This window comes from Heptranchias perlo, chromosome 6 (assembly GCF_035084215.1).
Source record: "Heptranchias perlo isolate sHepPer1 chromosome 6, sHepPer1.hap1, whole genome shotgun sequence".
Classification (NCBI taxonomy): domain Eukaryota; kingdom Metazoa; phylum Chordata; class Chondrichthyes; order Hexanchiformes; family Hexanchidae; genus Heptranchias; species Heptranchias perlo.
In genome coordinates this window covers 39318686-39341285 of record NC_090330.1, presented here as the reverse complement: position 1 = coordinate 39341285, position 22600 = coordinate 39318686, and the positions used below count along the sequence as shown (strand labels likewise).

Below are 22600 nucleotides of genomic sequence, written 5' to 3'. Positions count from 1 at the left end.
TTATGATAACCGATTGGTATTATAACGTAACGATTGCTGTTGGTGTAAAGTGATAGTGGCCAGTTTTACTGGAAGTGCAGTACAGTATACTGATGCTAAAAAAATTGTTTATTGGAGATTTTGAAGTGCAAACGCAAATGCACTCAATCTGTGTGTTTAGGCAATTAATCCAGTAGATTGGGCACTTAAGAGGAAAGATTTACATTGTAGCATTGATACATTGCTAGTTTGATGCATCCATCTCATAAATAGAAACGGTATAAACGGAAGGCTACTGTTTCTTCATTTAAAGATGAGTTAGTTCAATTGTTTTCCATTTTCTAGATTTTTGTGCACCATGCATTCAGTGGACTAGATAGAGAAGGATCAGCATGGGCAGGAAATGTTGCCCATAATGTGACAAGCATGCATGAAGTACAGTCAAGTCCCACCCCTCTGCTACACAGCAGGTTCCTGTACCAGGTACAGGTAATAAAAGTAGAGATTTGCTCCTCTGGAAGTTTTCATATTTGCCTTCATTTTAAGCCAAACACCTATGTCAGACTTATTTGAAAGGAAATGAAGAGTGGAAGGATGGCTTCAAAGAGAATAAGGCTACCTATTCAGCCAGAGCTAATGACATGCTTGTGCCGACTGTGTACAAAAGTGTAGTGCAAGAGCAATGATGCTCATACTACAACTAGAATGATTGCCAAACATATTATTGGTATCTTGATTGGGGGAGCCTTACAGTACACCCCCATCTCCAATCCAATCCCCCAAGGTTTCAGAATAATTATTGACTGCTATGTGCTTCGTAACTTTACCCTGTGTTTAAAATGTGTGACACCTAGCCTATCACTCTTTCTGAGCAATTACCTAATAGAAGGAGGTGGTGTGTTGGTTGGCTGCAGGGTTCCACTGACATCCTGGTGGTTCTCGACCTCCTTCAATTGTGCATTGCGAGGGCCGTGCATGCAAATCAGCAATATGTAGGACTGTGGTAGCTGACTCATGCTGCTTGCTTCCAACAGTCTCCTCCTATGCCAATATATACATAAAGATGTACCAGGCACTTTTTCATGCATATAATTGTGTGCCATCCTCTCCCTAGGTCATTGCAGTTGGTCATGCAGTGTCTGGTCTGTAAAACTGCCATTGCTTACTCTGTAATGGCCAATTTTACAGTAATTTTGCTGAGTAAACATCTAACTTTGCCTTCCCAGTGCTTAACTGCCTCCTAATTGCGGTTTGCAGTTGTTTAAGATGATCAGTACTTCTCCCCATTCATTAACTGGCCTATTGTATGTAGTCTACATTTTAGCCCATGCGCTGAAAGCAGCAAAATCCTGAATAAACTAACAGGAGTACATTCTCCCAAATACTTTTATTGATCCTCAGGTAACCTGTGAATATCACACAAACACTAATTTTTAGGTTTGTGTTCTCTGATGCCAGAATTTGCATGAGTATTCTCTTATACTTTTACATCTCTCATACACCCATTGGAATGGTTTACAAATAATTTGTTCATCTGGGTATTCTAATCTTCTGAAATGATAGCAGTTCTTTTATTAAGAAGGAATTGCAGGAACAAGACATTGTAAACATAAAGATTAATAGTTAATTGGCGGTGCAGTTAGTAACGTAAGATGCATGATGTTCTTCACTGGTTTTAACATTGCAAGTGTAGGAAAAGTGCCCCAAACTAACACATACAGAAACTTTTTGAAGGCTTCCCCAACCAGCCTGGTTTATGAACCAGTGTATGGACCAACATTACACTTATGACTGGGGAAATTAGAGGGTTGCTAAAAAGTATGTAAGGGATGTTGCACATTGCTAGTGCTGATGTATCTCTGAAGAGATGGAGTAAGAGTTTTCTGGAACAATCAAATTATATCACAGTGTCAGTTAAGTATAATATAATTACAAATACCTCGTGATATTTCATAACGGTTTTGGCTGGCATGCAGTTGCAGGATCGCCAGTGTTCAGTACCACAGGCACAGTTTCCCCCACAACGTTGAACAAGGAGGCAGCGAGGGAAGAAGACTGCATTCGTCTGCTTCAGCTCTTCTCGAAGGTTAACTGAGTAGTTTCGTGGAGTACAGCTGTAGCGCTTAACGTCATTATTCATTCTGTTCAAGTCAGCTATAAAAGAATATTTGAAAAAAATGAGTTCTTCTTTGGTATTAAAAGTATCATCAATGCTTGTTTTCTGTAATTGGGTTCAGAAAGTGCTCATTGGTAACATTTGCAGACTTTTCAGATGGGTAAAAGGAAAGAATTTCTTCTGACAAAACACAACACAATTTGATTCCACCACCTGCAGCCATTAGGCTAAGAGTTTTTATTATGCTATTTAATTTCTGATATTTTCTTTTTATGAAACTGTGCATAATCATTTAAACATTATGGGCCATATACTCTATACTAAATTTGAAAGCTATTATCAGATCCAGCGAACGTCCTATTAGTTTCACTGTTCTGCTGTAGGTAGTTATTCTGCTAATGACACAAGATGCCAAGTACCTGATACAAACTACCACAAGCCCCATCTTAATGTTTTCCACTTAGAACTCTCATTATATGTCGAATGCAAGTTTAAAAAGAAGTGTGCAACGTTTATAAAGTATGTACTGTTGGGCTTAAATTGTGAGGTTCTATAACTGATGCAGAGCCTCACAAGACATGACCACAGCTTGGAGATATGGCCATAACACTGTAGCTCCAATTCTCTGACCCGCCCTTGCTGCTAATATGGCAATGCACCAGCCGCAGAATTTTGCAATTTAGTTCCTTGTATTTGTTTTAAAAATTCCCTTGTTTTGCATTTGTTTGTGTAAAAAATTATGTCACTGAACATACTGAAGTGGATTTCACCAAATAACATAAAGATTTCAACTACTAAATATGCAGCAAGTTGCATGCAGATGTAGGGTCCAATGTTAGCATTTTACTACTGTTGTGACGAAGAGTGTTATTTTATTGTTGTGTTTGGCAGTAAACTGAGGTTTAACTAGTAAGAACATGAGAACGCATGGGATAAGTAAAGACTATTCATGCAGTGGTGTAGGAAATACATCCCATTATAGGATTGGGGCCATTTTGTGATATATCTTCAATGATTTAATGATTATGAAATGCTAGTGCTGTGAATGGTCATTACGTACCTATGCTATGGTCACAATTTATCTCGCCACTGTGTTGAAAATAGTAGAGTGGAGCTGGAAGCAAAATTATTAAAATGTGCATGGTTCCACAGAGCAAAACAGCTCAAACAAATATAAAATATGCAAACTGTGCCATAACACAAAGCCTACTACCAGCATTGTGCTCGTTCACTACATTTCAGATTAACAGACCTCAGAGTTTGGGACATTCCAGTGTAACAGGCACCATTTGTGCCACAGCGACCAAGTTTTTCAACCATGTGTAAATTCTAAAGTAATGTTCAGTACTGTATTTTATTGCTGGCTTCAGTGCACTGTATTTTGTTTCATTGATAAAACTGGATATTTATGTATATCAAGCATTTTTAGATAAATAAAATTGGTTTAAATTGTGTGTATAAATACTGAATTAATGAAATACAGACACTTAAGGCTTTTGTCCATTTCAGCGTTATAAATGTAAATGTAAAAGGCAGGTAACAGATGGGCTGTTTGCCAGGGCGTCGATTTATGTCGACTTCCCCCGCGACGACAATAGCCAGAATGAGAGGGCAGTAGGGTTCGTGTCTCTGGCTGGCTTCCCACAGGTACAGGGTGCCATCGATTGCACATAAGTGGCATTCCGAGCACCACCCGATCAACCAGGAGCTTTTATCAACCGCAAAGGGTTTCACTTCATCAATGTTCAGCTGGTGTGCAACCACAAGAAGAGGTTCATGCAGGTGTGTGTCAGATTCCCTGGGAGCTGTCCTGATGCTTTTATACTGTGGCAGTCCAATATTCAAATCTCTTCCTACAAGGAAACAGACTTAAGGTCTGGCTTATTGGAGACAAGGAATACTCCCTTCAAACTTGGCTCATTACACCTGTGAGGAAACCCACCAATGAGGCGCAAAAGAACTACAACCAGAGCTACATGATCACCAGGTGTGTCATCAAGCAAGCCATCGGCATGTTGAAGATGTGCTTTAGGTGCCTATAAAGGTCTGGGGGTGGAGATGCCCTTCAGTACGTGCCAGCGAGGGCGTCCAGAACCATAGTGGTGTGCACAACATTGCATAACGGAGAGGATTAGAGGTGGAGGACGACTAAAGCGCTCATCAATCATCTTCTGATGACGAGAACATTGAAGAGGAGGAGGAGGACGAGGAGCAATATTAAGATGGACACCAATTACCAGACTAGCCGCATACATTGCTGCCAGGGATGCCCTAATAGCTCCCGCCACCACCCCCGTGCCCCCTTTTGCACAAAACAGTCCTTCAATCACGCACACACCCATTGCACATCCCCCATGGGTCCCGTCATCTATTCACATTCATCATGAAGCAACTGAAAGGGCGAGTTGGCACTCAGGACTGGATAATGGGCAAGGCAGGGAAATGGTGCAAATCATTAAATTTTATGTGCTGTTATAAAAAAGGAAACTTAACAACATAACACTTTGTCAAACACCCATGTGCATACCCTTGGTGAATTACAATAGCTTTTCCTTACACTTCGTACCGCTTCGACGCGTGCATCTCCTGTGGCTTCAGCAGAGGTAGAGGACGGCTGCTCAGATCCCTGCTCTGACTGCTGAGATGCTCTTGGCCTACAACCTCTGGGCTTTGGAGCCCATGAGGGACCCGCCAAAGACTGCTCCACCTGCACCTGTGCAAGGGCAGACTCGGACATTGGGAGAGGAGGCAGTATGTCGGGTACTGGTTGGGGGGGGGGTGGGGAGGGCAACGGGTGAGACGTGGGAGCGCTTTGAGTGGAGTTCCCACCTCCATGTCCCCTTTTGCCATCATCCCTCTCCTGGGCCAGCGTCACATCACAGCTACCTCTCTTCTGGGGAGCAGCTTGGTGCAGATCAGTGACGCATTGTAAGGCCTCCGATAAGGTAGCTTCATCCTGTTTAAGGCAGCAGACATCTCTTGCACGGCCGTGGTTAGGGCCTGCATAGACTCATTTGAGAGCCATGCTTGAAGCTCCATGGCGGCGGCGCAAAGTTGGTGCTGTACCTCTATCATTCTGCTTCTCAGCAATGGCACCCGTGGTTCAGCATCTGTGCCCAGTTGAGCAGAGCTTGGAGAGGAGTGTGCCCCCCCCCCCACCACCTACGTGGACTCTACACACCTGCCCCTGCAACCGGTGTCTGCTTGTGCTTACTTGTGAATTGTGAATCACCAGGTGAAAACCCAACTAACTGTCTAACAGGACCCACTGAAGTGCTAGTATTTGTAATGGTGCATGGCTGTACGTCCTGTGACGGTCCACCCTCAGAAGGAATAAGGTCCTCTGAGGAATCGGCATCAAACATGTCCACAGACACTTCTATGCGTGAAGGTCCTGGAAGACAAAGAAAATGGATATGAATTAGTCCTGGCAAAGTAACAATCTTGACAATCATCATACTCAGGCTTCTCATAGTTCAGTCATTGATGAAATAAAGTCAGCATATGTGTCAGAGATATTTTTAATTCTGTCACCAGGCATCTATCTGCGAGGTCCCAGTCTTTCCATCTCGGATTGATAGGAACGCAGATGTGCCACTTATCTCCATGGCGTCCTCCTGGGCATTAGTGAGCTGCACTATTTGTGGCTGGCTATCTCCAGTCCTCTCCCTCTCCTTTGCGTTTTACGCTCTCTTCTCCTACAAGGGGCGAAAGAACAGACCTGTGAGTGACTGAAGGTCACATATTCACCCGATGGATGTAGTTCATTCGGTGAGGGTGACAATCAGACAGATGCATCACATTGCATTAGGACTGGGGTGAGTGGCATTGGTGGATGGATACATGGGGTGGTGAGGAAGTGCCTAGAAAGTGAAGGATGGGTGCTGTTGAAACTTAAATGGGTGTGAGGAGAGATGTGATAGAGAACGCTTGTCAAGACAGGTTGTAAAAGGATAGCCATGTGGTGAAGGATAGAATACTAGAGCCTGGTCTTTAGTTGTTTCCAAGTCTTTATTCATAGAGATTCCCCTTAAACACACACTACACCCTAGATAAGCTCTCCTATATAAAGGATACAGGAGAGTCCCCAATTGATACCCACCATCTGAATACAATTAACACTCATTGATATAAATCATACAATTAACAAAACAGAGTGAGAGGGGGGTGTTGCACACCACAGGATGTAGGTGAATCAGCAACTGTACTCACTTTTCCTGACCTGGTCAGGTCATTAAGCTTCCTGCACTGCTTCCAAGACCGGGACACAATGCTCCTGCTGCTCATCTCCTCAGTCACCTCCAGCCACGCCATCTTGGTGAGAGCAGTAGGTTTCTTCCTCCCATTGCTCGGGAAGATTATATGCCTCCTGCTCCTGCCTGCACCCAGCAATAAGTCAAGGGAAGCATCATTAAATATGGGTTTTGGCTCTCTGATCTGTTAACTAACTCTCACCGTCTCCTTCCAAAACCTCCTAGCTCCTCCAAATTCCAATTTTGCATTGGCCCTTTAAATAGTCGATTTGAGATTGCGTCATGTGGGTGCGCATCAAGCCCACTGTCGCAGCTTGGAGGCTCAAAAGCCGGAAGGAAAAATTTAATTAGCCAATCAAGTTAAAATCGGACATTCCGACCAGCTGAATTTTCTTTCCGGTTTCGTGCACACAATTCCCCCGCCCCTTGCTCAGAGCCTGCCTATTGCATTAATATCAGGACCCATGTATCCTACTGACTATAAATCTGTCCATTTACTTATATGGTGCTTTTATTTTGGGTGAAACTGACGCTAGTGCCTCTGGGTTCTTGAACAGCGGGCTGCATGGAGGGAATGGGTCAAGATGAACCTAGAGGTCTCCCTGAAATGGGGGACTAGTATCATCCTTTTTTAGTGGTTTTTTTACCCTCATTCTTTCACTCACACAGAAACTCTACCATGACAAACACTCTAGTTATGTAAACACTATTGGAAGGGGACACCTGTAGCCAGCATTCTGACATATCTTCCTCTTTTGCTTCTATCGGTGCCAGCAAGAACCAGCCTAACCTCCCCCAAATATCCAGCAATGCAGCACTTCACAGCACTCTTGATCAAGCACACGGCCCGTAGCAAGCATCAGCATTGATACATCCACCCCGGGGGATTTAGAGTGTCACTTTCAGGAGGGTGTACCAAGTGAATCAGAAAGAATGAATGATGCAGGGACATGTGATAGCAGAACAGGAACAGAAACCTCCTGTTAGGAGGGCAGGCTCATGTTCTTTCTCAGTTGCAGAGCCCTAGGATTCGGACCTCCAAAAGTCTGCTTTTAAAAGAAGAATGTTATCCCAGCATCAATATTTTCAGATGTCTTAAAAGAGTGTGCCAGGCAGAATGCAGGGTGCGCTGTCAACTGTGAGAAGTCCATTACCCAGATCTGTTTGGTTGTGCATGAAATGCAGTCCACCATGGAGCATGTGACAACTTCAGGGGCAACTTCATTTGGAACCAGTGGAAGGACACAATGCGTGGAGATATGGTGAGAGCAATTTCCAAAAGATTTCCTGACCCTTCGTTGCCCATTCTACTCTTAGCAATGGGAAAATTGACACTATATATAGACATATTATTGAAGATGTGCTAAACAGAAATGTTTCCTTACATGCTGTGAGGGTTATAGAGCAGCATTAGCAAAGTCCTGGGAGCAGGATTGACTGCCCATCTTCTTGGTCAAGGAATAATGCATGGTAGCAGGACACCCGCAAAAGAGGGAAAAGTAACTTTCAAAAGTGGAGTTTGCAATAAATAAAGATTAAAAAGAGGTCTTGCATTAATTTATATTTTATATTTTTTCATTTTTCTGATCCACTCTTTTTACTGTCCCTGACTGTTGACTCCAAGAACTGTGTTTCATCCTTCATTAGAGAGGAAAGAATTATCTGATTGTAACTATCACTAACTCTTCATGATTGTGTGACTTGACTTTACAGAAGTCTGTAAAGATCCATTTTTACTCAAAGAGGTTCACATGCTCAGAATTAATAATATGACATTATTTATGTATAAAGATTATAAACAATTATTGTGCCGCCTCAAAGCCATATTAAAAATGGCAGCGCAACATCGCAGCATATTTCATTATCACAGAACTGTGCTCCGTCCTGTGATATTGCAGTTTGTAGAAGTGCTAAACACATTTGAGTGGTTGCAATTGTGGCTTTGTACTTGTGAAAAAACACAGAAACATTAATACTATGAATAGTGCTGAGGTACGAACGTGATGGTATGTTGGCGAAAGTCAGGATACATGAGTAAGGTATTAGCAGAGCACTGGATTGGCATCTATTGCAGTTGAAGCATTCAGACCAAAATGTTATTTGGTGCCGCAAAATGGGGCCGATTTTAGCAGGCCTGCGGGTTCCCAGCGGGTGGTCCTTCGGGAGCGTGGAAAACGCGGACGGCTAAATGAGTGCGCCCCCCGCGCGATCGCGCGATAATTGATCCCATTAAGCCGTGGTTACGGGTTCTCCGCTCCCCAGCTGCGCGCCGGCGGGCTACGCATGCGCATTAACGTTATCGCGATGGAGGAGCTCCACTTAAAGGGGCAGTCCCCCAAAGCCCCTCCTGCTTCAAGCAAGAGGCATCACAGCATGGCGCACCCCAGGGGCAAGGCTGCGCCACGGTTCTCCGACTTCGCGCTGCAGCTGCTTCTGGACGGTGTGAGGAGGAGGAGGGACACGCTGTTCCCGACGGACGGACGCAAGTGCCCTGGCTCCGTCACCAGGAAGGCATGGGCAGAGGTGGCGGCGGAGGTCAGCAGCAGGGCCAACACCACCAGGACCTGGGAGCAGTGCCGAAAGCGATTCAATGACCTCACTAGGTCTGGCAAAGTGAGTACACTAACGCACCTCCCACAACCCGTCTCCAACATCACACCAAACACCTCACAACCCCTTCTGCACAGCCACCACAGCGCTCCCGCAGCAATCCTCACAGCCACTCACTCACCATCCTCGCCGTGCCCACAAGTACCCACCGTCCCTGTCCCCACTCGAACACTACCACACACCCCAATCCCCATGCAATGGGATGGGCATGTGGCACACGCATCCTCCCATCCATCTGCCCCAGGCTCAACCCACCCACACCGATGCTTGAGGCGTCTCACTATGCAATACGCACCCACTCACGCATCTGTGTTTTGCCTTGACAGGAGAAGAGATGCAAGAGCGACCGAGAAAGGGCCCGCACCGGAGGGGGCCCGCCGCACGTGCTGGAACTCACGGATGCAGAGGTGGAGGCGCTCGACATCAGCGGAACGCCACATTGCCTCTCCGTGGCGGATGGCGAGTCTGGCGCTGCAGAAACGGCCAGTAAGGGAAAGATGACACTCAACACTCATGATCGCGAATGACCGTATCATCACCTGGCATCAGGCGCACCACAACGTTTGTGCACATGCCTCATAGTGCCCTCTGTTCTCTTGTAGGGCCATCTGCGAGCGCTGTGTGTGAGGAGGGCGATTCCTCAGAGGACATGCCGGTCTCTGAGGGTGCATCGTCACATATGAGCCAACCATCCACCAGCGCAGAGACAGGCACCTCGGTGGGTCCCCCTCACCAACTAGTTGGGGTTGCACATGGTGATTCACCGCGCACGTGTGAGCATGAGCAGACCCTGGTGGCAGGGGCAGCCGCGAAGGGTCCGCGTCGGTGGGAGCACTCATCTACAGGCTCTGCTCAGCCGGACCCAGATGCTGAACCCAGGGGGCCACCAGTCAAAAGGAGAGTCGTCGAGGGGCACCAGCACATTGCCGAGGTACTGGGAGAGGTGCCACGCGCATTGTCCACAATCGCGCAGGTGATGGAGGAGTCCAACTCCTGCATGCGGGCATTGGTGGCGCAGGTACAGGAGGGTATCAGCGACATAGTGTCGCGGGTAGGTGCGGGAACGTCTGCGGTGGAGGACAGGCTAGCCTCCCTCGAGCGTCACGTACAGCTGAACATCGAGTCCATGCAGTCCCTGACAACGGCTGTACGGATTCAGGCTGAGCAACATTCCGCCGCCATAAACAGGCTGATGGATGCACTAGGGGTGGCCTTGCAAGGCCTCACACATTTCATCCAAACTGTCGTCCAGCAGGGTGGAAGGGATGATGTGGGCCGAGGCCACGAGAGGGATGATGGTGAACGGGGACATGGAAGTGGGGACGCTACTCAAGGTGCCCCCACGTCCCACCCGTTGCCCCCCTCTCAACCAGTACCCGCAATGGTGCCTCGTCTCCAGGTGGCCGAGTCTGCCCCTGCACAGGTGCAGGAGAAGCAGTCTGTGGAGGTGCCCTCACGGGCACCGAAACCCAGGGGCCGTCGGCCCAAAGCATCTACCCGGTCAGGGCAAGAACAGGAGCAACCTGCCACTACCTCTGCTGGAGCCACAGGAGTAGCACCACGTAGGGGTTCCCGTAAACGAAAGCCAAGGGTGTTATAAGCACAAAGGGAATGCACCAGGGTGTCTGTTCATTTATACACTTTTTGTTTATAGTCGTTCACCATGTACATATTAAACACAATCGTTCTCACCACTCCTGCCACCTCTCGTCCATTCTTCTGCGGCCTGTGCAATAGGTGCGTTCCGTGCGGCCCATCATGACGACGAACACCTGCTGCCGCCCATTGGGCACACTACTGTGGGTGCAGGAGTACTGGCGACACTCTTCTGTGGAGGGGGCTGGTATGGCCCCTCGTATGTGCAGGTGATGAGATGTGAACGCCTCAGATTGTCTGACTCTAGGAGAACTGTTGACGTATGAGTGCCTCACTGGCCTGCCGAGCATCCCGGTGAACCGGTGTTCGGCGCATGGGTCGTACATCATCCTCTCGTACGGCCTCCTCCTCCTCCCCCTCCTCCTCCACCTCCTCCTCCACCTCCACCTTCTCCTCCTCATCGTCGTTCTCAATGTGGGTGGCGGGTGTGGATGGGGCCTCCTCCAGCGGCACCCCTCTCTGTTGGGCCATGTTGTGCAGGGCACAGCAGACAACTATGATTCGTCCCACTCTGAATGGCGTGTATTGGAGCGCTCCCCAAGAACGATCTAGACACCTGAAGCGCATCTTGAGCAGCCCTATGGTCTGCTCAATTGTAGACCTGGTAGCAATGTGGCTGTCATTGTATCGACGCTGCGGCTCGGTGATGGGGTTCCTCAGAGGTGTCATGAGCCACGTGTGCAGGGAATACCCCTTGTCGCCGAGGAGCCAGCCGTTGCCGGCATTGGGTGCGTGGAAGAGGGGCGGGATGGTGGACTCCCTGAGGACGAAGGCATCGTGGCAGCTGCCGGGGTATCTGGCGCACACGTGTAGGAATCTCTGGCGGTGGTCACAGATGAGCTGGGCGTTCATGGAGTGATACCCCTTCCTGTTGATTAACAGCCCTGGCTCATGCGGAGGTGCCCGTATTGCTATGTGGGTGCAGTCGATTACACCCTGCACCCGTGGGAAGCCAGCCATGGCATGGAATCCAACCGCCCTCTCCATCTGGCTGCGCTCGTCCATGGCGAAGTTGATGTAGTGCGAGGCCCTGTGGAACAAACCATCGGTGACCTGCCTTATGCACTTGTGTGCAGAGGACTGGCAGACCCCGGTGATGTCCCCGGTGGCACCCTGGAAGGATCCGGATGCGAAGAAGTTGAGGGCAGTGGTGACTTTGACGGCGACGGGTAGGAAGATGCTGCTTGGTCCATCCGGGAGCAGCTCGTCATTAAGGAGGCTGCCTGGTGAGTGACTCTGAGCCTCCGTATACACTGCTCCTCGGAGAGGTCCATGAAGCTGAGCCTCGGTCTGTAGACCCTGTGCGGAGGGTAGTGCCTCCTGCGACGCAGCTCTCTCTGCGGTTGCCCTCCCTCCTGCTGTGCAGGTGGGTATGCCGCAGCACCGTGTTGGGGGGCTCCACATCAATGAGGCGGACGGCGTGGACTGCGAGGCTGCTGGGGCTGGTGATGCTGTTCATCCTCCGAGGATGTTGAAGCGGCCCCCATCTGGCAGGTGTTGGTCTGAGGGGTTGTGCACGGTCGGTAGGTGTTTCCTCGCACTGGGGCTGCGGTTCCACGTCGGTGTTTCTTCTGGCTTGGAGGGGGGGTGTTGGAGGGCAGGCGTTGCCCTATGTGACGGAGTGGCCTCCTGCGTTGGTGATGGGTCTCCCCCCCCCCCCCCCCACCCTGTGTAGTGCACCTTGGCAGCTGCCACAGGCTGCTGGCTGCAACACGTCCGTTTGGAGTGAGACTCTTTCCCCCAGTATGTGAAACAGTCTCAGTTGAAGGTAAAATCCCACACTTCCTAATAAGACAGCTGAATCAGGTCATTTAATGACCTGAACAAGCAAAGTAAATACACTCAAGTGGCATCCCGCTGGCTTTAATTGCCTGCCGGATTCCCACCAGCGGGGGCTGCGCACGCACCCCCGCACGTCAGCGCGGAACCCGGAAGTGGCCGGGATCGCGGCGCGATCCGGTCACGCACCTGGAGATCGGGATTTCGAGGCCCCCCCGCCGAGAACGCACCCGAAACCCGGTGCTAAAATCGGGCCCAATGTTTTCCTTTTCCCTGACAATGGTTTGACTGGCATAACCTTAATACAGATCTACAAATAACTTACTAAAAAAAAATCAAGGGCGTTGTTGGTCCAACATCATCACATCACAAATTTAAAAAAACAAAAAATGGCAAGGATAACGGTAATTATGGGAAGTATGATCTTTATTCTTCGGATGCTCAATGCAACCATTCCTCCCCCATCTCCCTGGTGTACAATCAAAAATGGCGGACCAAAAGTCACAGGGCATGATGCCAGCAATAGCAATAAAACAACAAATTGACGCTGATACTTAATTCACTCAGGTTATGTTTTTCAACTCCTCTGATTATCTTAAGGACAGGAATCATAATCCCAAACCTGAGGAGGCTATCACTAGGACTGTGGAACTACGGGCGTGTCTGCAGTATGTGCCATACAGATGCAGCAACTGATGTAAAAATTGCTACAGGTAAAGCTACATCCAAGAAACAATCAGTTTTCAACATGTTTTGGTGGGCAGTACAAATTTTGAGCCACTGGATGGGTAAAAAGAAAGATTCATACTATGGATTGCATTGTAATACAAATTACAGCACATTAGCAAATGTTTTATCGTCAAAGTTTATTGCAAATGAATAACTCTTGTTACATAATGTCACTCAACACTAATTTACTAATCAGTTAGTTCTATACTGTTAACTTTTCAGTTTTATAACTCACTAGTTGCTAAGTGGTACACCACATGTTAATTGTTTACTCCAATATTATGGAAGTGTTGCAAAATAACTGCTCATTTTTCCTTTTGGAATATTGCCGCTTAGCTGAACAGTCTGAACCTGGAATCGCTCTTAGATTGAAAAATAGGAGAACGTCTATTTTCTCCATAATTATCGATCTTCTAATGAGATCACAGGAACACACAGCTTTGAAATGGCATTCCGAAAATGCAATTGTGTTAGCAACTCATTCATTTTTGAGAAAAACAGGTATTTTTCATGAAAAGAGGGATTTTACCCCTTAATTAGGTTGACTTTCTAGTGAACATGTTAATTAAAGTACTACTTAAGGCAGGCAAGGATAAAGGTAGGAGGAAACGAAGGTTAATTTTGAAATAAACATTAAAAAACACGGATAGATTTTAACTTGGGCCATTCATTGTAAGCGGGGTGGTGACGGTATTAAAATAGCTGCAGCATTTACTGACCTGTTTATGCTGGCACTCCGGCCACTACCATCCTGAAAGGGGACTACCGCTGGGCTATTTCAAGCAGTACGCCCTTTTAATATGCAAATTTAATAGCCATTTTGGGAGACAACTGGGTGCCGTGCACACACTGCCCAGTTTTACCTAGCGCCACAGCCGAAGAGAACCAAAACGGTAAGTTGAAATTTATTTTTGCGGAGCCGGAGATAGAGGAGTGCTCTTCCGGACTCCAAGACAATAATATGGGGTGCTGCTGCCCTGGGCTTTCCCCATCCCCACCGATCATGAGCCTCCTCCTCAGGACTTGTCGTGGTACTGCCCAGGCGGCCTCCGGGCCATCTGATATTATGCTGGCCTGAATCCAGTGAGCTTTATCAGGATGCCCGTTTGTGGTGGGCAGCTCGCCGGTTCTATTTAAATGAGGCTCTGGCCTGTTTGCTCCTGGTACAGGTGGGCAGCCGGTGTGCACCACTGGTTTGCCGCCCAAAAGTTAAAATTGACCCACAGAATTATAGCCTAGAAATTACTTGGAATATTATCATATTATCAACGCACAAATTTCAAATTCCTCTAATCACTATTTTAACCGAAACATTAACCTGCTAAAAAAATAAATGCTCCTTAAAACAGCAGACAGAGAAATTTGATGTTAATATGTTTGTACAATAATGTGCAATAATTTCTTGGCTTATGTGTTTAAATCTTTGGTGCTGAATAAACTGCTTGTGTTAAATATTGTTTCAAAAGAGCTGCCTCTATCTGAATTCTTGCTTAACTTTATGATCATTAATTTCCAGTGCTCAGGAATGGGATATACTTTCCATTATTTGTACCCATTACCAGCACCACATGCTCCCAGGTCAAGTACAACTTGGACCAAATGTAGACTGAAGCTCTCACTGTGCCTACTATAATATGCGCTCACCTCACCCTCAGAAGAACATCCTTTTCATACCAGTGTGATATTTCCATTTCTCTCAATCTTAGGCAATCTGAATGGTGTTTTCCATTTAGTGTCAAATTATAGACACAACTACAAATGGATTGACGCTGTCTGAACTTATTTCACCGAGGACTCTCGCAGGGGTTAGAGTGAAGACTTTTATCGCATAGATCTGGGATAGTTTCATGTTCAGACCTCATAAAAAGAGCAGCGTTCAAATCATTGCATCGCTCATTGCCCTGAAGAACACACATATTTTAGAATTAATTTTTCTTTAAAATATATATTAGATTACAACCTCAATAAATCAACCACCTTTCTTGTCTCAATGGCTCCACCTTGAAAAGAATTAGGAAAAATGTGAAAAAAGATAAGCTTATTATCAAAAGTAGCTGTCAGACAATGACACCGATATGTTAATTATCAAGATTACCCAAGGGTCTTGCAGATTCATCTGATTGTCAGTTAAATGCTCCATAACAGAGACCTCAGGAATATGTAAAACTAGCTCATTATTTTTGTTAATTAAAAAAATTTCTTCCTCTCCTGAAAGCATTGACTCTTGCTGACATATGATTCCATAAGCTCTGTCTGTCCTCTAGCCTCCCAACTGTGAGCCTAGACAGTCATTTCTAGATTTTTTGCTCAGATGAAAACCCAAGAGAAAAATAGCAGAGCTTGCCTTCCCACCTCCGATGAAGAGGAAGCATTGGTATTCCTGAGGATAAAGGAGTTGGGGAAGTAGGACGGCAGCTCCCAGCTGCAGGTTCGTCAGGACATTCTGCTTCTCTTTCTCATTCTATTTTATTCCACATTGCCTGTCACCAAACTAGGCTAGGTTTCTTCTATTGAAGGTGACATATGAACTTTGCTCCTCAGCAACCCATTCTAATCTCTACCTCTTTCCCTCCTGTAGATTTGCCCAACAAAGAGGAAAAACCAGGCCCCTCTGCATCGAGACTGTCAGCAGCACATCGTGACTCTCACTCTTTCCCTCTCAAGAACCAACCCAGAAACGCCCACCCTCTGGGATTAAAAAGTTAGGCAGAAGGGAGCACACTGGGTAAAACATAGAGTAGGAGCAGCTGGGGTGTGGAGCATGAGGAAGAAGACTTTGCTCACCAGAGGGGCAGGGTACGTTGCCTCTTAGCTGAAGAGCCTGGGGCTCCAGATTTTACATAACCTGTTTTTGAAAGAAAGATGCTTGTAGACCATCTGATGTACGTGTAGGCATTAGGACGGTCTTCAACACTGTACAACAGGTGGTGGGTCATTTGGAGGAGCTCACTACGCCAATATTACTCAAATGGATAGCTTCTCAGCACTGCAGTCCATCAGATCTTGAAACATTTACCTGAGGAAGGAGAAAATCTCCGAAAGCTTGTGAATTTAAAATAAAATTGCTGGACTATAACTTGGTGTTGTAAAATTGATTACAATTGTCAACCCCAGTCCATCACCGGCATCTCCACATCATCCTGGAACAGGTAGCGACTCCAGGTAGATCTGCAGTGAAGGCCTGTATGACAGGGCTCTAAGGAGATTGTTGTCTCTTCTAGCCTCCAAGGGACTGGGGGTAGGATAGAAACAAGTATTTTGCATGGCTTCCCTGATTTTATTGGTACCATTAGGTCTATTTTCCTAAAGATCAATGGCCATACAGAGCCAGTGCCCGGTACTAGTGCTTTGGCAGAATTGTGCTCACATGATTTGCTGTACTTCAGGAGAGCAGTACATGTGTGTCTGCCAGCCCTTCCAATCTCTGCATATGTGGAAGAAAGGAGGCAAAGACAGGCTGCCCATGGAGCAGCACAAGAAGTGCAGCCTGCAACAGGTCCATGTAAGGTCGTAGCTGTCAGGAGATGAGGGCCACCTCAGTCCTAAGGGGACTGTGTGTTCATATTGACACACAGCAGCCAGTAAACTCATACACTCCTGCAAATATTGGCACCTAGGGGAATCATGGTGGTAAGAAGCACTAGGCACATGCACATACTATGGGCATGATTTTCCAAGTATGTGCTAGAGGTAAGGAGCCTTGCTGGTTGCCAGTGCATATCAGAAAATTGTAGGTGTATTGATTTCAATGGATAGAAAATAGTTTGCAGTGCACCCATTATTTTCCTGTACGTGCTAGTAATGGTTGCAGACTTAGAAAATTTAGGCTTATGGATTTTAATTAAAATTCTGGTTGGAGAAGAAATTGGACCTTGTTGCACCTATTTCACATGCATAACATGGGCGCATTGAGGGCCAGTTTCGGGAACCAACGTCCTGTGCCTCAAGGACGCCTGAAAGATGCCCAACCCGATATTGGGTCAAGCCATTTTTCAGGCATCCCTGGCGGCTGCCTAAAACAGGCGTTAGGCCCCTTACATATGCAAATATGGGGCCTAATGCCTGCTTTAGGCCCCCTTGCAGAAACTGGATAGCGATGAGAGGAGCAGGAGCCCCCTCACTGACTCCATGGTATTCGTGATTGGCTCCTCCTCCATTGCCTCTTCACTCCCCTCTCTGGGCCCGACATTCATCCATTTAAAATAGGCAAGCTCTCTGTGAAGGCGTGACAGGTATGGGCAGATCGCTCAAATAATGTAAATGTGGCCCGAGCCCAATTTCAGGCCGGACTCAGGGCTCCCGGTTTGGTTGCACACCGCTGGCTATGTGCTCAAAAATGGGCCATAACCAATTTTTACCCCGTTTCATGAGCAGACACTGTTCGTCACAAGGTTTGGAATGGCTTTAATCAATGGTATGAACGTGGATGTTGATGTGCACAATGGAAGGTTGATGGCATTTTAGTGGTGGAGTGGCTCGATGTGGTAATCAAAGGGTGGCATGAATGTGCTGTGTAACCAGGAAAAAGTTGTCCTTCGCAATTTCTTCAGGCTGCTGCTGTTGCTCTTGCTCTTGCTCCTGGGACAAATGCAGGTAGGAGCACCTCTGCCTGAAATCTAAGGTGTGGGGGTTTCAGTGTGTGGGTGGCTTACATCTCCAGTACAGCCTTACCACCCTGGCTTCCATCCGTTCCTCCTCCTCCTCTTCTTCCAGGAATCAAAAGTAGAAGGAAATCTTCAATTGAAAACCCATTTTATGCCCGTGTCTGAAAGTTATTCTTAGCAGATTGATAAATTTGATACATATTTTATTTCATATTTCACTGATAAATACCTCAAGAGATAAGAAATATTTTCAAATGTAGTTTATTGTTAAAAACATTTTTGAGTTAAAAATAAACTTCTTCCTGCCTCTCAACTGTACTGTCGTTCACAAGTACCATCAGCATTTCCTTTTTCTCTCTATCATCACAGTCTTCTTCTTCAAAAAGCAAACAAACAAAAAATATCACCATACCCCCTACTGCTTAGGCATTTCCTCACAGATCTTTATCCCGTCGCTTTCTAAATCAGACACTTCCTCTTTTCAACCCTCATTTACTGTTTGTCTGCCTCGGTGCACAGTCCACAGCTACTCCCATCGTCCTGTGACATGTTACCATTATTGCTGTTATCAGTGGAGACAAAAACAATCAAATTCTATCCTACAATGAGTAAAAAGAAAGGTAACGGTGGGGATACTAAAAGCTCACAGTGGAACTAATACTGGATGCTTTGCATTCATGCACAGACTATCTTAAAAGTTAAAGCACAAAGTATAAACAGGCTGACAGGGCAATGAGCATTATGGGATTTCAGTACAGAAGCACTTTAGCAGAAAATGAATAAATGTGAAATCCCATTATTCTGTCATTTTTGCTTGTATTTATGAAGAGAGCCATATTACTGTATCCTGATAGTTTATAATGCAGTTTTGCAAAACATTAGCAGTCCAAATAAGTAAATATTGTTCATTTTGACTCCTGCACAGACCCTTGCCGCTCTCCAGCATCTCTTCAAGTGGTCATTCTTTATGTGTGACCTTGAACAGTGAGTGTCGGCAAGTTATTAAAACATAGATGGGGTGCAGTAATCCCAGCCACACCTGATCCTGTCATTACCTGACATCTAGACATGATCACTTCCAGCAGAAATCACTGGATTGTGATCAGGAGTGGGAAACTGGCTGATTTTCCCCTTTCTAGCCTGGAGTCACTGAGCCCAATTATTCTGCCTCACTGCAGGGGGAAGGGGAGGAAGGAGCAGTGGAAAGGGGATAGAGTGGGGAGAGGAAAGGTGGGAGGGGAGAAAGGGGAGAAGAGAAGGATGGTGAAAGGTTGACAGGAAGGGGGAAAGGGTTAGAGTGAAGGGGAGAGGAGAGGAAGGATAAGAGTGGAGCAGGTGGATGGAGAAAGGGTGGGATGGAAGACTAGGGAGGGAGATGGTTAGAAGGGATGATGGAGATGGGTGGAGGGAGGGAGTGGAAAGGGGTGTTGCTAGGATACTCTCTCAGCAGGCAGTGGGGGGCGGCAAAGCCAACAAGCTCTCTCAGCGGGCAGTGGGGGGCCATGGGTTGCAAATTCCAAATTCTCTCAGCACGGGCCTGGCAGCGGGGGGTGGGGTGGGGGGTTCCCAAAGCCCACAAACTCTAACAGAGAGTGTTCCTCCATGGGGGAGACATTGATTGAGGCTTTGCACACCTTTGGTAAATGGGAGGTCAAGGGGGAAAAAGTGATTCAGCTGGGAGGCCATGGAATGCGAAAGTTATTTGATAAGGCTCTCACAGTGTCCCTCAGCAGGGGGGGTGGGGGGGGGGTGGTTTACATTGTCCTCATAGTGCCTTTCAGTGGGGGGTGGCGGGGGGGCAGTTGTGCCCAGGACTGAAAATTCTCCGGCAAAGCGATTGCATTATGGAAAGAATGCGGGCGGCAGACATCCAATGGCCAAATGGAGTGTGCAGGAGCTGGTGCTTTCCAGTGAGCAGTGGGAGGAGTGAGGGAGGTAATATTGCTTGGAACAGGTATGAAGGGATAGCAAAGATTCACATAGGGTGGGGGAAGATATTGTATGGTCGGGAGGGGAAGGTACGGCAAATGCTAGGGATAGGTATGGCAGATGCTCGGAGTGGGAAGGAAGGTACAACAAAGGCTGGGGCGGGTAACAAAGGTTCGAGCAGAGAGGGTGGGAAGTGTCAATGATCCAATGTCCCCCTGGGTTCTGTGATGCCAGGACTTGGGATGTGTAGTGCAAAATTTTATCAGTAAGCTTATGTTAGGGTTCATGGTTCCGTAAGGACATGTGATCATTGGGGTTCATAGCTAGAACAACAATGCCACATGGATTACCTAGCAGTACGTTGGGAAGGCAGATTTTCAACTAATTCTTGTGCCGCATTCAGTGAGAATGGAGAGTTTGTTGCAGAGCCATTGGGTGGCCAAGATTGCACAAAGATGCGTGACAACCAGAATACAGTATCTGGTCCTGTTGTTACATCTAATGTCACATGACATACCTAACACTGAAACTACCTATCACAATGCCACCTACAGATGTAACAGAAACTACAGGTGAATGTTGACACTTTTAAAATGGATTTTGTCATTGACAGATCCTGACGTAGGAAATTTCAATGCATTTTGAAATAGAAACTTGCAATCTACTCATTGATTTTAATATATAATAGATGTTTAATGATTATCATTTAATAATTAATTAACTTCCTACCTTTGGTCTTTCGTTCATGATGAAATGTTCTGCCACGAAACTGGGGTGTTTCTTGAAAAATATTGTTCAGATCTTCTTCCCAAAACTCTGGATCTAGATGCTTCAGAAGCTCTTCTATTGTATCAAATCCAGCGATGGCTTCATCCAAAGACTCCGCAGTCAGTGGTGAAGCAGTAGCTGCTGAGGAATGCCATAACGGCCCCTGTATAGAACAGCATAACCACATTATATTAAATAACGGCATTATATAATCAAAAAAAACAATTGTATCTATATAGTGCTCTATTGTGTCAAAATGTCTCAAAGTGTTTCACACAATGAATAACTTTGAATTTCAGTGATTGTTATGTAGGCAAGCTGTACCTCCACCACTTGAAATTTTCTAACAGCCCACACACCATATACACAGGGCAACAACAACATTTCTGTGTTCTAATTAGTACCAATAAATGTTTATTGGTCGACTGATCATCAGCGTATGGGCCATTCCTCAGTAATGAGCCAGCACTGTTATTAAAATTCATTTAAAAAAAATCATACAGTGCATAAACACTTAAGTTTGCACTCAAGTAAGGTACGTTAAAAAATAAGATGCCAGGAAAACTGTTCCAATATTTTGAGGAGAAATTGTTTCTGCTTGTATTGTCATTGATTTAATATGGTGCCTCTGACTTGGTCAGTGAATTTAATAGCAGATGGAAAGTGTACACGATTAATTTGCAGGGTTTTTTGGGAGTTGGTGGGATTTTTTTTCCAGTAGAGTGGTGTGCCTGTAGAAAAAAACAAATGAATATATAGTATCAGTGACTGAAGCGGCTGAATTCAACTGTCAATTGTTTTTTTCTCTGTAAAAATCAATCAGTAGTGCAGCCTTATAACGAAGCCAGGGCTTGCTGGCTGCATAATGATGTCACCAGTGTCCTGCATCTTTTTTTGGGAGGGGTAGGGGAGGGTGTTCCAACCAAAGCAGCAATCTGAATCCTGTAACTATTTATATAAGAACGCTGAGGGAGTATGTGTACATTACCTCGAAGTAAGATTATTAATTCACAACAGCCTCCTGGTGTGAGAGATTCCCAGACATTTTGGACAGCTTCCCCACTTGACCTCACTCAATACTGGAATGATTTCAGAATGATAGATGTTCGAAATGGCCTGCAATCTATTTCTATTTTGCACACGTGTTGAACTGATAATGCTTCAGTGAATCATGTAGTAAAACTGTCTTGTAAAAATCTACTCTACAATGAGGATGAGATGAACAGCACTGACTTTGCCACACATGTCGCAGTAGTTCAGTGCATGAATGGTGAAGTACAGAGTTAAGATCAATAGCCTCTTTGCAGCTATATATAGATTATAGTCACCAGGTGGTACGCGGTCTTGGATTTATATCTTAACCTTTTCTAAAAGGCCTATGCATTGATATTATAACTGAGTTAAAGGCCAGCCAAATTTAAATTAAATCGTTAACTAAGCTGTAGGAAAGTATTCATTCAAATCAATGCAAGTTATCTACCTTCTTAAACAGGAAACACCATCCATAACTAGAACAGCTTAACCTTTAATTATTTTTCTAAATATCAGTTAAAGATTTAAAAAAATGTGAATTTAAAAACGCACAGGTTATTCAAAGTGTTCTGAATTACAATGTATTGTAGAATAATCCTGCCTAGCTTTTTTGTTACGTTTGGTGCAATGTCATTCTTCTGATACATTCTGGGGAATATGTCATCACTATGCTGGATGGTGCTCCATAAATACCACAGGGCTGAAATTCTGCTGGGGGCCTGGATGCATCCACCTGCGATCTCCATCATGGACCCAATCAAATTTTGCGGAGTCAGAGCGTGGACTCTTGTCTTGCATGGAAATGACGGCCGCTCACACCACTAGGATCGCATCTTGAGCGCCCGCTTGCCCCAGAAGGCTAGGAATTCCGCTAGAGCTTAACCTCTTTAGGAATCTGGGCTGTGCCCCAAGTGAAGGTCCCCATGCAACATTTCGTGGCTGATCCTATGCCAGGTCCCTCTGAGGGATGGGCATGTGGGAACTCTCAGTTGTGAAGGTCCCCGCCCCACTTTCTCTTAACACCGTTGACCTTGCAAGAGGTGAGCAGATGCTCTGCCCCTTACAAGGCCTGTGTAAATCTCTACTTAAAGCCCGGACCCAACGTATCCTGATCCCAGCTTAATTTCTGGCCCATCCGGCATACT

The 22600-nt window shown here is 46.1% G+C and overlaps 1 protein-coding gene across 2 annotated transcripts in view; it reads right to left on the bottom strand.

Moving 5' to 3' along the window:
• The window catches only part of pdgfd (platelet derived growth factor d), a 128523-nt gene that overhangs the window by 19936 nt on the left and 85987 nt on the right, over positions 1 to 22600 (bottom strand). For both annotated transcript variants that reach the window (XM_067986145.1, XM_067986144.1), the window contains exons 5-6: positions 20385 to 20586; positions 1919 to 2133 (exon numbers count right to left, since the gene is read on the bottom strand). In XM_067986145.1, coding sequence (XP_067842246.1) covers positions 1919 to 2133; positions 20385 to 20586 — 417 coding nt within the window. The remainder of the gene's footprint in view (positions 1 to 1918; positions 2134 to 20384; positions 20587 to 22600) is intronic.